Here is an 18,250-nt window from a genome sequence, read left to right on the forward strand (position 1 = left end):
TTGATTCTAAGTACGGAAATCGCAAAACTTATTGGCGTTATCAAAAAATCATCAATAGTTGCCCTAAGTTTAGATGTACTAACATTCCCTTGCCTCGTAAAACACATTAAGATGGTTCGAAATTTATCCGGGCCGATATGCGATGGGACGGCAACGTCTAAAGTTCTGGATTTAGGATCGTTCGCGTTACCGAAATCGGCAGGAAATATCTTCGAAAAACTAGGCCTCTACTTAAGAAGCTTTTTATTTGAACCCGTAATCTTTGGTTAAGATTCATGTAAATAACTATAACTATAACTATATACTATATATACTATAACTGGGCTATCGCGGCTTTTCTGTGTAAGATGTTACTTGTTTGAATTCTTTATTTAAGAGAAACACTTTTCAATATGTGTGATATTAAGTCAACAACGTATATGACAATCAATTTAGATTCACTGAATATTTCTACTTAATATTTGCAAGACGTTTTACTTCAACTGCTGATTTTTTATATCGATAATTATAACTTATCGAAAACTTACAGAAATTGCAATGAGCATTATAAACAAAATACCTACGTGACATTCTCACACTACCGCGTACGTTTCTGTATCGTATTTCGTATAAAAACTCGATCATTGTCATACAAATGTATCTGTTGTTATGCCGCGTAATTGCTGTCCTAGTGTGTAATTTGCGAAGGGCCATTGTGCAAGAGTCAATGCGAGCGCAGCTTTGTTTGTTATCAAGTCGATTTTAGTTAGGGGCAGCGATTTTATTGAAGAAAACGATCAAAAGGACTGTGTAGTTTTAACGGTTCTGTTTATATAACAAGTGGAAAACTATCGCGTAGATTGTTGTTATATCTTGACGTAAAATATCCACAGTGTATATATATCCCACTGCAGCGATTATCCTCCTCGTTTATCTCGAAGAGAAGTTTTGGAACTGCTAACTACGAGATAAATAAATTAACTGAAAAGTATAAATTAATAATTTTGTATACCGTCAATGGAAATGATCCGGCGTTTAATGATCTGGTGGTGCGGAAGAAATCGCTCTTTGGCGAAATGTCCTTGTTTTGTTTCGGTATGCTTTATAACTAAATTTAATCATTAAAGCATATTTTTACGTTGTCAAATACATTAAACAAGAAATATGAAATAACGTGAACTCATCGTAAGTTATTGGTGTAGACAGATTTACTTCTAAAAAGTTTCCTAAGCTTCGGGCTCTTTTGTTGATCGAGAAATTGAAATGGTATTTTAGGAAATACTTATATCTATTATTAGTACTTCGAACTCTACTTAATTATATAAATTTATAAACATATTAATGTTATTATTTTAAATCACATCAAATCAATTTAATACTAAAATAGTTTCAATTAGAAAATCTTTGTTTTTAGCGAATATTTCTAAACAGCTACTCAAGTATACGTTTGCAGATCTAGATCCCCTCCTTCGTAACAACAATAAACTTATTCTCAATAGCATCTAACCTTAAAACACATTAGTGGGATTTCCTCTAATGACTACTAAAACAGAGGCGAGGATAACTCTGTAAGTGGCTTTAAGTCAGAGATGCGGTACAAGTCATCGACTTGGAGTATTTGAAAGTAGCCCTTAGAATACAAATCATATCTGCAAAGGTTATGAAAAATAAATGACCAAATCCGAGTAATAAAAAGTTTATAATAAAAATTTGGTTCGTTATAGCTGTCAGTTAATATTATCTCTTTGAATATAAACGCTGCCGCTTATGACTTTAAGTTTGAATACGCAATAGTGGGGTAGCTTGATTGATGAGCCGCCCTTGTTCTGATCGCCGGCTCAATTACACTACGATTACTTAATTTGACATGATACTTTGGGAGTTTTGACGCTCCCGCTTAAGGGCTCCTAATTTCGATGTTAACTTGCTTCCTTCGTGATGTCAAATTGATTTCTTAAATAAATTGAAATGGCGTTTATAGTCAATCATTATTAAAGTTTCAAGTTTTAGAAGCGATGAAAACTAGTGAATGTGGTTTTAATAGAAGATAAAGGAAATTCTAAAGTGGATACATTTGGAGATCCTAATTATATTAATTTTTTTTCGTTTATACATGAAGCTGTTTTGCAAAATAACGAAAATATATATTTTTTGAGTACATATTGATGAGACGACTTTTATTATTTGTAAATGTTTCGTTGTTTCACATTTAATTTTTCTGGATAAAACTCTTGAATCAATCTTGATACAATTGCGTATTCGAATTGAAAAGTGTAATTAAAAATAGAAGAGCACTGTCCTATAGATTAATTTTAAACGCGTTTCGGAGAACGTTATTAATCTCTAAAAAAATCCGCGATCGATTACTTGACGAGTAACTGCTAGCGTTACTTTCTAATGCTATTTTATTACCTCTATAAATTCGATGGATCGCCCCAGGAGGCGCTTACCGACTGGCTATCGCGCCTTTCGATTTAGAATTCTCTCCGATCAAAATTGAAATGGCCGACCCCTTTATCGGAACAATTTAAATTGGACGTTTTAAACACGATTCTTTTGGTGGTCGAATTGGAAGGGTTCGTCGGTTAAATGGCTACATCTCACTATATGGCTCACGGATCTCTTCGTGGATCAGTCGAGATTTAATCAATCGAATTTAAACTGTTTCATTTCAACTTATCTCTAGTTTAAAGTTTAATCGAAATTCGAGACATTTAATAGGTTATTTATTTTGATATGAACTTTGGAAAAATGTTACAGAAAAAAAATGACAATCATAAAATAAATCAGAAGATGAAACATTTAAAGTACTCATAATTGAATAGTTTATTGAATTACTTATGCATTTTTATGTAATAAGTAGACGGACCTGCAAATGGGCGATTTGATGTTAAGTGGTCACCACGGCCCACAGACATTGGCGCTGTTAGAAATATTAACCATCCCTTACTTTGCCAATGCGCCACCCACCATGGGAACTAAGATGTTATGTCCCTTGTGCCTGTAGTTACACTGGCTCACTTACCCTTCAAACCGGAACACAACAGTACCAAGTAATATCTGATGAATGGGTGGAAAAATATGAATTCGTATGCAGTGATATTAACATATTAAGCAGAAGGTTTTAGTAGTAAGTATTTTAAAAAATCCCCAGTAAAATACTTGGAAAAGCGTACTCATAAATTTCGAATACCAACAAGGCATTTATCCCAAAATACCCTTGTTATCTATTAAACAATAGTTACAAATAGAAGTCATTTCGTTAGCATGCGAAACACTAAGTTAAAACGTGAATTACAGTGTAATAGGCAACATAAACAGCCACGTCGGAGCCAACTTGGCGGAACTTTTTTGCTCTGGCATTCCACCTTCGTAGAACAAAACCTCAGCGCTGAGAGTTTGCTAAAAGTGGTAAAGAGCAAACTAACAATAGTAAAGAGGTATTTTTAATTATTAGGATAGCGTTAGAAAAATTAGAAGCTGCTTCTAATTTTATGTAAAATATTTTTTCATTATTATTTATTCAACAAGCAAATACAAACCCTTACTAAAGATCTCAGCTTGTTAAGAATTAAATGTCTTATTCGTTTTTGTTCTTATTTTATTAAACTCATTGTATAGATGAAGACTTCCTAAATAATAATATTAAGTTATTATTCATTAGTATCAATTCATACAATCTTGATGACATTTCCAATATCCATTACTCTAAAAGGGAGACTATCACGAATTCTCAACAAAGGGAGGTGCCAAATGGGGGGCAGTCCGCAAATAAAATTGTCGCCACAGAAGTTACGTCTCACGTACTCGGTCATTGTGAATTCAGTACAGGATCCCGGTTTACGCCACCTTCAAGTTTGTTTCGATAGAGGATTTATTTAGCAGAATGTGTTGCTTGGTACTGTGTTGCTATTTGTGTTGGCTTATATAGCTATATCATTTGATGCGGAGTTCCTTGTGTTTATTTCATGATTAATAATAATGCATATTTATATATATTACAACAAGCCGAATCAAATAACACAAACTTATTTTTTTTTAGATTTTACATTGATTACTTAAGATAATATTAGCAAATATAATATTCGCGGTTCATTAAATTGTTTTGCGTTATTTTTATATAAGTATTTGATATTTATATGATAAAAGGGCGTAACATTATAACTAATATTATAAATGTAAAAGTGAGTTCGTATATATTTGTTGTTGGTTTGTTACGCTTCGTTAAAAATGTTGCATACATGTCGTCAGGTTTTTTTTTTTAATATGTGATCGGCGGAGTGGCGAATGGCTTAGCTGATTGTAAGTGGTCATCACTGCCTATAGACTTTGGCACTGGAAGAAATATGAACCATTCCTTATATCACTAATGTGCCACCATCCTTTTAAACTAAGATGTTTCTTGTGCTTGTAGTCAAATCGGAACACAATACTAAGCATTCATGTTTGGCGATAGCATATATAAAGAGTAGGTGGTACCTACGCAGACGAGCACAAAGCAACACCGCCAAGTACCAAGGACATATGTAACGAACCCCGCCCCCCTTAATTCTATGTAAGAAACTCATAAGCATAATACAATGTAGATACTTTGTTGTTTTATTAAGATATTAAGAGTGTAGTTTATATTTTTATTTCCTATATCATACTATATATGTCCTTTAGCAACATAACCACATAAGTAATATCTAGATTATAGTTTTTACTGGATTTATGTAAGTAGATATTATCTGACCATGACGGCAGATTTTCTCTTTTAAATGCTATTTTATAATATAACATATGGTTCGTATAGTTTTATTTAACAAAATATTCGTTACGGTCGATAACGAATTGAAGCTATGCAATCGTTCAGGGTGTAATCTACTGAGGTTCAATATACATATAAAATGTATATGAGCATCTGGTTATTTCTTTATTGGGATCGCCGTGGCGATGCTGGCATCCTTTGTCCGGCTAAGATGGCGGAATAACCCCTGCTGAGTAAATTCGCTTAACGTTTTTGTGTGAAAGAAAAGCAGCGCCGTGGACAGGTTAAGTAAAATTTCTCATTAGCGTTCGAAGAACATGAGAATTTGATTTTAATTCAGAAAATAAGTATCATATTATGTTAATAAGATACAAGATTATAGGATTCTATTGATTATTTTTTTAAGGAAGTAAGAAACATATCGTTACAATTCATAATCACGTCAATCCTTACAAATACTTTTGCTTTTTGAAATTAGTTCAAACATATATCTACATATGCGTGCATCTTAATCGATGATCGCGAGTTCAAACCTCGGTAAGCGGTACTAAATTTTCATGTGCGTTTATCTTTTCGAACGCGGCGGTGAAGGAAAACATCGTAAGGAAACCGGTATATATCTAACTTCAATGACATTCTGCCACATGTCCACCAACTATAGGAGAAGCGTGGTGGAAAAAGCTCCAAAAATCTTCTCCATAAAGGGAGAGGGGGCTTAGCCCAGCAGTGGGACAGACTGTTACTTCTATATTTAGAAATAGATAGACGAAATGGGGATATAACTATATTATATGACTGTATATATACGCGTCATGCTAATAAAGTTCAAACATAATACAATCTTATAAATGATGATGTACGAGGAAAACAGCACCTATTTTAAATAATTTAGTTGCAGCTTTGTGTCACAGCCTAATAAATTTGTGTGACCGAGGCGTTATTACATCATATAAATTCTCATACATGTAGACATGAACTGCATATAAATGTTCCAAAGACTGGAAATAGAATACGTTTCATTTTGTCGGGTAATATTTCTGTTTTCGTTGCTAGTCATTATTACGTAGGTACTCGTAGGTAGTTATTGGTTTCATTTAACAATGGCGGCTGCTTATGGAAACTCAGGCTTAAGAACTTCCTGAATGATAATCTGATACATAGAATATAGCTTTAACAGGATCGTGAATTAATATTTATTTATTTATTGATCTTCGAAACACAATTGTTATATTCACAAATAATGGCGTAGCTAGGTGGGCAAGGGCCCCGGTGCATAGGAAAAGAATCAGGCCCTCATCCCCTCTTTAACTTATATTGCTCTTCAAAATTACATATAGGAAAAAAAAAATCTTGTGAATATGGCTTACCTGGCCGTAAGCTAAGCCACTGTTCACAAATTATCGTGTAACAGTAAGTTCAATAAACAATAAGTTCTTATACAGAATATCACTACAGGCATTTACGTTATACATTTGTAGCAACAAAATAAAAATTGCTTATCAATAATTAATATAATAATAATTAGTATAAAAACAAAGTTGAAGCTACAGAAACCGTTAATTATTTGATTTATTTATATAACACTATAATTGACCTTCTATATTATCTTTCTGTCTATCCAGTATTACATATTTTAAAAGAACTCGAGTTTACTTGGTAGCTTGGTGCAAGCCCGTCTCGGTAGAAACCATGTACTCATTATAGGTATATGGTAGAGACATATACTACCGCCAAACAGCAATACTTAGTTCCGGTAGCAGTGTAACTACAGGCCCAAGGGACTTAACATCATAGTTCCCAAAGTTGGTCTCGCATTGACGATATAACGAATAGTTAATATTTCTTTCGCCAATATTTAACTATTTCATGTAAATAATCTGTTAGTTATATGATGGAATAAACGTTCGAACAAATTAATAATAATAGTTCTTAAGGGATTTTTTTTTTCTAACTAATCAATTAATAATTAAGTTGTTATTTATTTATCATACACCAGTTAATACTATTATATAAACTATACTTAGATAAATAAATATATTTCATTTATTGCTAAGGATTAAGAGACACAGATTATCGTAATATTGTCATAATCAAACATTTAAACATTATCACTGTAAGATTATTTATTAGATTTCAATTGTAGTGATAACAGTTCTATTTAATATTAAATTTTCATTTTAAATCATATAAAACTTTTTACTAGTTTTTTAATTTACTTTTTTAAATGTTATAAATAATTCTTACCTGCCAGCTTAGTAATGGATTGAAAATTAAAACAAGTATATAATATAGTCATACAAGGTTTCAATTTTACTGAGTTTGTCTTTTGATGAACAACGATATGTTCTAACATATTATGTTAACATATAGCAATGTGTAGGTTTACGAAATATATAGAGGCATATAAGTATTAATAATTGCCACGCTTATATACTTTTTAAAGATAAGTCACAGTTAACGGATTTAAGCTTAGAATAAAGTAAATTAAAGACTAGAATAATGATAATGTCGACTCCATTTTTTTAACACAGTTACCTACTAAGTATCTACCCGTTAGAAGATAAATAAAGACTAGAATTACGATTACTACGACTCCATTTTTTTAAAACAGTTACTAAGTACCCAATTATATTTTAAATCAAATCAATTGAAAATGCGAATTATTTTTTACTTTTGTTACACATTTGGAAGATGTTTAAAATGCTTCATTATGTCATTTTAGGAAATTAATGAAGATATAAAAAAAAATTAAAGCGCGAACTAAACAAAGGTTTTTTTTGTGTTTTATACGTTTCATTAAAACGTTACATATATAACGTTGCAATCTAATTCAAATTAACTTTCGTCACTGTCAATGAATTTCAATTCAAAAATCCAGATCTAGTCGTTTAGCGCAATGAGTTTTCCAGGTGCGAACAAAAATATCGTGTAGGTATTGCTTGACTACCTATATGTTTTATTAGGTAGATAACAAAATTATAACATAGGTAGGTAATTTTAAACTTCGAAGTCAAAGCGGGTAGCTAGTATTAAATATAGTACGCCGTGTGTAATCAATTATCGTGTCTGTTTGAATCGATTAACAGACGACGTGTCTGTGCAAATCAATTTTGATTGTCACCTTCACGACTGATACTGCGAAGTGGATTTTAATTTAATTTTCTTATATTACCTAAATCTTTATGACTTTCCTTTCATATATTGTAAATTAAAGTATGCAGTGATTTAATTAAAATTGAAATAAATAAAATTGATTACGATATAAAATGTGGTGGTGTGAAATATGAAGAGTAGGTCGAACTAGGTATATAAAAAGGTAAAAAAATAAATTATTATTTCTGTAAGCAGTTCAAAATTTAATAATTAAGTAGGTACCTGATAACATTAGCTTAGAAAATAATTTACTTGAAAACAGATAAGTAACTAAGTAGGTACGTTCTTCAAAAGAATACATTCATGATCAGATTGACTACGAAAATGGAAACACTTTAATCAATAATCTACTTTATATGAATGATAATCTCGAGCATCACCTCAAATGCCTTTTTTACTTTCATTAGCGATCGTACACGATTAATATATATATACGATATCTAACTAGGTACAGTCAATCGGTTACTTGATGCGCGCGGCACCTGTGCCTTCACAGACTCCGTTGACAGACAAAGACGCAGATAATAAAGAGCATCCCATTGGTGCATCCGTCGCGCGGCCCCGCCCATTGCCGCAACCGACCAATCACGACCTCGCCTACAGATCTTAAGCGTTATCTAGTTATCTGCCGTCTCACTTGCCACACTAGCTATTTTCAGACATGAAAATGTAATGCAGCGCTGAAATACAAATGCAACGTCGAATAATTTCAGCGAATCGACAACGTAATAGATTTTCGAGCTGCTCTTGTCTAATGGATTAAAAAAACTGTATAAATTTACATTGGCGTAAGTGATCTTTGAACCTTTTTGTAGTTAAATTTTAATGTCTCAATGAGGTAATCAATTCTGTTCATTGGTTGAGAAATTAATGTAAATAAGTAGCCATTGCCTTCTATTTAGCAATTGAATACGACACGATAACACACAAATTGCCAAGTCGCATTGAATACCTACGCTTTGTTTTTTAATCGACGCTGTGTTTTATTAAGCACCATTTTATTTTAAACTCTTATAAATACTACATTTACACCTAACGCTAACACAAAAGGTTGATCACATTTAATCAGAGAGGTCAATCGTTATTGGAGGTGTAGCGCGACTGATTTCTTATAAACCCTGTCGATAACTGAAGGGCCTTTGTTTAAACGTCACTGTTGTAAAATACAGTTAGTGCTATTGCAATGACGGTCGTCGAATTAAAAACAAACGCGATGAATAGTGTAATACGATGCCATTGATGATAATTAGAGAAGAGAAAATAACACCCAACATTGTCGTCACAATAAACGCTTGGAATAATTTAGAGAAAATATTTTTACCATCACAATATAATGATGTTTTCAGATGGTAACCTTGTATAAACGTCCCCGAAACTCGTATGAAAGAGAAGGGTGCGGTACAAAGACAAGGTGCGGTGTGAGGGGTATGGGGCGGCCCGGGCGAGGGTATGATTCGGGATTATAGGGATGAGCTTTCGCCTCCTCTCGTTACTCTGGGAGCGTTCGTCGCGGCCGTCGCACATATCTCGCGATCCCCTTCACCGCACTATCGGGATTGTGCGTAGCGCTCCGACGTATTCAAATCTTTAAAGACAATTCGAAATTTAAATATTTATTTTTATTATCTTATCAGTATAATCGTGTTGTGTTTGTATATCAGTGGTCATCGATTCTATTTTTAAATTTATTCAGTGACTGCAATTAATTAAAATTGTTGCTTTTTTTAACGAAAGTGTTAATGGACTAAAAAAAAGAATGATTGAATGCTTTCGTTTTAATGTCTAGGTGATTTAGAATGAAGATGTCCGGTAAGTTTTATGAAATATTCAATAGATATGATAGTTTTTACATTTTTAAAAGTTAATTTCAGAAATAGGTAATTTAGGTAATAAGTGTCCAAAAAAGAAAGTATATTCTAAATTAAAAAAAATAAATATTTTTTTAAAAATATGGTGTAGGTAGATATTTATCATTACCGATTTAATTTTATAATTATTAAAAAATAATACAATAAAAAGTAATAAATTTTATTAATTATTTGAATTATTCAATTAAAAAACTGAAAATCTACTAATATTAAAATTTCAGGTAAACAAAATACCTACTACATACTTATAATAGTTATTGGTACACTTAGTTTGTAAATATTTAGTTCTCTATATAACAATAAAAAATATGAAAGAGAAAAAGTACGGATATCCGAGGGACTTAAAATGTAGCCTGGTATGGTATGGTACCTATATTAGGTACCATACTATTTAATAAGTAGGTAAGGAACTTAGTAACTTTAACAATAGAAAGAAACACATTTGTATTCGAATTTGTTCTGTATCTATGTACCTAGATTATAATAATATGAATATTAATCGTACCAAGTTATATAAGTATAACTAAGTCGGTACGACTGATCATGTGTTTATTACAATACGTTTCTTATAAAAAATAGTATTACTAACCTTTGCTTATTTTTAGATATATATATATATAAAAAAATATTAGTTATCCCCACTGATTACCTACTACATTAAAATAGAAACAAGTATTAGTATTAAAGAACCGAAAGACTAAGTTGAATGATAACAGACCTTTGACTATTGCAAAAAGGATAATAGAAAAAAAAAACGGTGTTAGGTATTTTATCGTTTTAATTATGAGTCCTTACAAAATATTAATTTTAATTTATATACGGATAGTGTCTTATATTTATTCAAAAAATGATAGCCACCTTTTAAAAAAAAACTTTAACAAACAAAAAACGACAAGATGTGTATTTATACATCGAATCAAGTGTTATCTAAAAATGTTAAGGGCGTGCGAAAGAACCCAAAATTATGACGGATTATTTATCTGTGGTAATATGACAGTGTAATCTTTTGGCGGGCGCCGCCGGCCAGAAAGTTTGTTTACATTAATTGTTTGAAACAACTTATAGTTGTTAAGGGTTTAGTTTACAATATTGACATGTGAAATGTTTTTTATTTTTCCGTAATAAAATTGTTGTCCTCGACGTTTTTAAAAGTGTAGTTTTTGACTTGCTGATGTCGTTGAAAATGCGATCGTTCTTCATGACTGTTAACAGCTTCATTTAATAAATAAATGACATAAATGATGACAAATGGAAGACGCCATAAGAAATTATTATATATGCCAAAAAGAGGACAGAAATTAGTCCAGGTTACTGGACTTAGTTTCGTTTCGTACTTGTCCTAACTAATTAAATTGGATTTTTAATAATTTATTGTTACCGCATAAAGTAAGGTAAACTACAAACTCAGTACATATTTTAGTTTGAGAAAGTTTAGCTTTCCAAGAAACGCTTGACGGTCGTCAAACGAATACCTATTTTGCAAATATAATATCTGATGAGGCATGCAGTTTGCATGCCTGCTTAATTTTTCACTACTCTGATAAGTTTGAACAATATTCATCCTTATCCCAACGACTTAAGAATTGTATTTATAGTATAATGAGTGTCTTTGTCGTGTTAAGAGTATTTTATGATGGCATAAGACGAGCCGTGAACTCTCGGTGACACAGCGTCATAAGCCACGGTTATTGTCAGTCGCCGGAACTAACTCGTGAAATCGGCTTGCCTTGAGGTCTCGGAATACAGATAACATAAACTGCGGTCATAAAATGTTTTCATTTAATATTATAAATATGTTAGAGAGAAAGTAAGTGTTGAGTTCAAATGATGATTTTTGTTTTTACCAGCACGTTTGACTTGTGCAAAGTCTGTTCCTAGTTAATCTCTGCCTCTTGTTTATAAAAAAACTGAGATGTATTGATCATCCAGATTGTCTGAATACAGAGTTATCATTAGAATAAGATTTAATACCCAAGAAGATATTACAAAAATATTGCATACTAATTATTGCTATTTTAAAATTGAACATTGGATACCAAATGATCGAGCTTTTCTTTTAAAATTTTGATATTACCTTAGGGAATTTTAATGTAAATGAAACGAAATTAAATATCAATGAGATTTGTATAAATTGATTGCGACAGGTGAACTGGCATAGCAACCGATTTAAAGGAACGCAGTGCTTACCGAACTGGATTTACAAAAGGGAACCTTTAGACACGTTCACGCACATCCTGCGTTTTGTTAGACGGAACTGCACTTTTATAATGCTAAGCAGTTATCATTCCTCTCTTGTGATTGTATTGTATTAGAGGTCTATCAAGCGTCTAATTTTAAAGAGTTTTTTTTATTGCCACGTGCTGTGGAAGACGTATGGACAAGATAGGGGTTGTTTTAACAAGTATATTAGTTGTAATGGGGCGGTTATGATTTATGGAGTGTCTCTTTCAGCTGTATTTGCCTGGGGGTTGCAGTTTATTGATGACACGCGTGCGTTGCGTCGCTTGTAATGAATTTGTTTCCTTCTCTAAACACTATTGTTAGCTATTTGTCTTTCTGCTTTAATGTGATAGTCGGTGGTGATAAATGACGTTATTAAAAACTTCTTTGTATAACAAAATCGATATGTTTTTGATTACCTAAAACGTATATGATATTTTTATTTTTTTTTACATGGATCAATGCTAAAACAAATATATTTGCCTTTGTTGATTTTGTTACTTGTGTAGTTTGGTTTTGCTAATTCTCCTACAATCGTCATCACATGAAGGTACTAAAAATAAAAGAAACAAAGGCATATCTTCATGTTGATTTGCATTTCGGAGGGATGCTCTGAGAGACAAGAGACAAGCGGAAATCCTTTGTGGCGAGCGGAAACCAGGCATAATGCGATCACCATCTTGCATTCCATCATTTTTTTTATGTCTGAAATAAGACAGGTTCGAGTTGTCAAGGCACAGGAATGATTGCGGTTCTGATTTATTAAATGAATCGTAACACTAACGAGTAACGTTTTAGTTAAGCATTTGTATTTTAATTTATCAGCTAAGCATTGCACTCCACAATAAATAATGAATATTTATATCTTTTGCAGCGGCAGACAGCCAGGAATCTGGCAGCCCTCCTCCAAGCCCTAGTGATTCTACAGCATCAGAATCAGCGCCCACCTTAGTGCACATCAAACAGGAAACTATGGCCCCAGACATGAAAGAATACCACAGTGCATTAGACTTTGGTCTCCCTGACGCATACCTACCCCCGAGCTACGATTATTCCAGGAATTATTTATCCAGGCCACTGGATTTACCAAATCAAAGATACTTGGAATCAGCTAAGAGTCCTGAAAGGAATGATAAAGATTACAAGGACGAATTAGACAAGTTCGACTGCAATATGCCAAGTGAACTGGTTGTTAAATCTGGGGGTATATTTGCTAGAGTTAATATTCCTTGTGGTACGAAATATGGCCCATTTAACGGTAAATGGGACACGCAGCCTTTGGAAAGGAGATACGCATGGGAGGTGAGTTATATTTGTAAATTTTTAAATATGGAATGAAAAATTGCTTGTAATTGTAATATTTGTTTATACATGTTAATAAATTGAGCAATAATTCGATGTTAATATAAAACGAATAATACTCCAACAATATGAAATTCAATCTCTAAGTGACATTGAATAGTGTCAACGCTCACATTTACAAATTGATTAAAGCATCTTGTTTTGTAACATGCGCTTTTTAAAAGAACCACTTGTACTGTCGGGTCAAGTGAGGATTAAGTGTCAAAAATCAATGGAGGGTCTTGTTAATAAATAATCTACTAAAACTGAAGCTTTGAAACAAATGTCACCGTTGGCAGTAAACTGTTTATTTTATTGGTGTCCTTAAGTCGCACTGTTTTTTTCACGTGTAGTTATTGAAGTGACTTCTTTAACCTTCGTGTCACACTTCGTTGCATTTTAACAAGTTCATATTATGTATGATGCATTAATTTAGTTAATGTTTGAACTGTTGACTACTTTAAGTATTAAATGTGATTGGTTTTACTGATGACGGCAATACTAAGGACCTAACTAACCTTGTGTTTTGTATTTGTTTTTTTTTAAATATTTAGTTGATACCTAATATGTTATGTGAAAAATGTAACTTATTGTTTCGTTAATCGAATGCACATACGAAAATATATATCTAATATTATAATATGAATATTGAGAGTCAGTTGATATGTTCTAAAATTAAACGTTTTTTAGTTAATTTAGTGTTATTATACAAGCAAATATAGAGCGATCTCTACATTTTGATAATAATAAAAGAATAAATTATTTTGCTCACTTAAGATTTTTTTGTCAAATCTTGTGAAGTGTGTTCAAGTATGAAGATTGCAGAAGATATATGAATGAGGACATCAAACGACTGAATGCGTTTCAAGTCTCGAATCTCAGAGGGTGTGGCGTTATCTGCCCATAGGAAGCGGAAATCAATTGTCTGCTTCGATTCCTGGATTACGCCAAAATTGATCGGAAAAAGTACGAAAATATCGAATTTCTATCCGTATTAAGAGGAACTTATAATAAATTTTATGCCAATATTAAATCCTTGTCCATGTTTATAACAGAAATCATTTTGCGAAAAAAAATCTGTACCTATTAAATATAGTTTTTATGTTTAATTCATCTATACTGATCTATGCTTATATTATAAATGCGATAGTAACTCTGTCTGTCTGTTGCTCGTTCACAAATTTGCTATGAAGCCAGCTTAAAGTCCAAGGAAGGACATACTCCTAAAACACGGGCGAAACCGCGGGACAACTAGTATTCCATATGTTATTCAGGGATATTGAATGTCACTGTTTTGATTACTTTAAAAGAGATATTTTTATACCGTCACGATAATATTTTATTTATTTTTTTTAAAAATAGAACAAAACCAACAGTTATATTTTTTAAATTGCAAAATTTTTTCACGAGATCTAAATTTCTATAATGCATTAATTATTAATAAAAATTCTGCATAATATATTTTCTACGCACTTTTACCTATTCTCGGTGAACAATAAAAGTGTTATAACAGATAGTTCGCAATATTGTGGGTGTCATATTACAGTCAAACCACGGCATTGTAAGTCGATGAGGCGCGTACTTAGTTCCTGTTCTTGAATAGACGGTAGTTTGAATTGAAATGTATAAATATTTAAGTTAGACAGATAAAACTCAGCGATGTATATCCTTTTGATCAGTTGTTGAACTGGTTAGTTTATATATAATTATAGTTTAAATTTAAATTCTAATAATTAAAAGAATATTCTTCATTCAAGTAGACTCTTACCTACATGATTTAAAAATAATCATAATTATTTTTAAATTTATTTTTAAAAGTAAAATCCGGCAACTTAGGAATTAGTGGAATAGCTCCTAAGTTTTCTTAAATCATCAATCATCTTGATATTGATTATTTTATTACCCGATAAGTATTTATATTTAAGATTGCGGAATCTGCTTATACCTAACCAGCTCAAATACAGTTTTATAAATAAGAAACATTATTAAACATTTTAAAAGTTATATGGATTACAATTTTACAGTGTTACTTTTAGTTTTCAATTTATTTCATCTTTTATTTTTTCTGTATAATAGTAGTGAACGTGATGTCAGGGTAAAGGTGCCAATTGTGGGCACGTCATTAGAAATAAATCCTAATCGCTGACCGCGCCGTTTCCGCGCTATCGAGTATAAAGATTCTTTGATGCACTGCTCCCTATTGAATTATAAGATTTTCTTCAACTTTGTGATATATGTATTTACTGCCATTGATGCTAAACGTATGAGTTTTCAAATTATGCGCTTTAAAAACAATAACAATACCTACTTACGTATGGTATATAATACTAATTTTAATTGTTTGATGCTAACATTATGCTTAAGATACATTAACTTGAAATTAAGTAGTTAAAATTATTTTTTATACAAAAATAAGTTTGCACCAAAGGGTTTTATTTCACAAACGAATAGTATCTCACATAGCAGTAAAATATAAAAGGAATGGATTAAAATCAATGTTCACATGTCTACATAAACTAAAGGGGTAACATTTATTGTTAGTTCGGAGACATGGTAGCGTTATCTAACCACCGTTTCACAAATTTTGATATCTCAATAAAGATTTTACTAAAAAAAATCTGATCCGGGTAATCAATGAATTCTTTACTATCATCCCGTGTCAAAGTGCAATAAAGGTGGTGTACGAATAAACCTTAATTTTGGTTAAGGCGTGACCCCCGTCAACAATTTTTTACATCAAAAACTTTATATTTTAAAGAAAAAAAGGAAAGTAACGGTGAATTTAACAATGAGAGACGTCATCGAATTCGTACTTAAAAATTAAAACTTGATTGGCGAGTTTTTTTTTAAAATTATTTTGTCAAAAATCTCTTGAATCGCATCTTTTCTTTACAATTTCTGTTATTGGCATTTGTTAAATAAGATTCCCTTTTTTAAGTTAGATTCGATAAGATGGGACTTTGGTTCTCACAAGGTTTTTGATCAATATTATTAATTGATTACAACTGAGCAACGCTCCTCGTCTTATTGTGTAAATATATTTCTGCTTGTTAGAAAACGTTCATAGATGCTAATTATTTTATTTTTAATATAAACGTACTCTAAGTAATGAATTCTCTGGGAACTCTACTCATCCGACGGGTAAATATCGAATGATAGAAACAAGTTTATTACAAAAGGATCGCATCGGCAAATGTCAATCAAAATATGAATTTATAAATTTGGATGAGCTTTATAATTCGGGGTGCGATAGACATTGATGCGAAATTGGCACGTAATGGATACCGCTAATTTTTATTGCAATTTTTATTCGATTGTGAATGAAAAAATAATCGATTTCGTAACGGTTGTGTTTGCTTTGGATCTGACAAAGGGAAATGGTTATGAATTTTTAATAGGCCTCTGTTTATTTTTCGCTGCGAAGCGTCGGTGCTTGTATAATTTGTTTGCGACGTTTGTGATGTACATGTATTATTTAACAAAATGTATTTGTTTTAAACTTACATTTTTATTATATTTAGGTGATGCTATTTTTATTACCAATTGATGCCCGTCACCTTCCTCACCTTTGACTGTAACAAATAAATAACGATTGATTTTAGTAACAACTATTCTACTGTATGTAAATACATTATACGACACAGGCATAGTGAAATAGCGGTCAAGTACTTATGACACCGTTGATTGGCGTATAACGTGTTATTTGCAACTAATTTAATTATTTGTTGCGAGAAAAAACATATGTAATAACATTTATTTTTTAAAATTGAAAAATAAAAATAAATCAGTGTGTACCTACTAAATAAATTTGAAATTTTAATTTTCATTCTTAGCGTTAATTGTGTTTAGATTTGCCAAAGCTGGGCCGAATCCGTTGCATTACTGTCAAAATATCTGTCATAATCGTGTGACATCTTTTCAACTGGCCACCCCCTTAGCAAAGGATTAATATGGCCCTATTACATCTTCATTACGGTAGGCGGCTGACACGCTATTGTGAATGAAATAATAACATTTTTTTTTATTGTTATTACATTTATTGCCATGATATACGCTTCTCCGTTTACAGAGTACAGATGTGATTCATCAAATATGAGAATAAACTAAAATTTTTCATTTAACTCGATGTAGTTTAAGTATCGATATGTAATTTTTTTTTTTTACATTTATCGTATATCGTTCAATGTCAACGATAAGTTAATTATTCATTATCGATTAACATAATAACTTATTTGCTTGCGATATTTTTGAATTGTTCTATTGAAATATTAATTTTATAAATTTAATTATATTTTTCGTATTTAAAAATAATGATAAAACATTTAAGATTATTCTATATGTTTAATTAATTATGTTTATACTATTAATAAATCAGATTGTATTTTATAGATAAGCTTATCCGACGCATGCCTAGCGTTTCCTGCATAATTAAAAAAAAAATCATATTTATAAATTAATATCTAATGATTTAAATATTGATAGATATATAATTTTATTTTTCGTATAAAAACGAATGTTAAGGTATAGGACAACCGTTATTTTAGAGAGCTAATTATTAAGGCACTTTAAGAAATTTTCTTAGCATGAACTGAGGAAATGTCAATCTAGAAGTAACAGGGATTCATACAACTATACAATAAGTAAAGTAGGTACCATATAAATAAGTAAAGATATAATTTTATTAATTATTTTAATTATATGTAAAAAGGTAGGTAGTGGTAACAGTAATACGTAGCATAAATTAACTAAGTAGGTACCTAAAAGTAATTTGTAACTTTTTATTGGTTAAAAAACCTACAAATAAATCGAAAACAATTTTGTGATATTTTTTGTACAGTATTGAATATAAATTAGTACAAAACTGATTACGTATATAATGATATTAAATAAACTATATTTTATAGTTAACTACTCACTTTACTTACGGTTTATTGGCGGA

The 18,250-nt window shown here is 31.4% G+C and overlaps 1 protein-coding gene across 4 annotated transcripts in view; it reads left to right on the plus strand.

Annotated features, from left to right (window-relative positions):
- Positions 1 to 18,250, plus strand: part of LOC113400475 (histone-lysine N-methyltransferase MECOM-like) — a 92,945-nt gene that overhangs the window by 50,671 nt on the left and 24,024 nt on the right. For 3 of the 4 annotated variants that reach the window (XM_064217488.1, XM_064217487.1, XM_026640046.2), the window contains one exon: positions 12,845 to 13,272. In XM_064217488.1, the coding sequence (XP_064073558.1) occupies positions 12,845 to 13,272 (428 nt within the window). Of the gene's footprint in view, positions 1 to 9,327; positions 9,692 to 12,844; positions 13,273 to 18,250 lie in introns of those variants that run through there. The other variant, XM_026640043.2, reaches the window with a different exon arrangement.

This window comes from Vanessa tameamea, chromosome 17 (assembly GCF_037043105.1).
Source record: "Vanessa tameamea isolate UH-Manoa-2023 chromosome 17, ilVanTame1 primary haplotype, whole genome shotgun sequence".
NCBI classification, from domain to species: Eukaryota; Metazoa; Arthropoda; class Insecta; order Lepidoptera; family Nymphalidae; genus Vanessa; species Vanessa tameamea.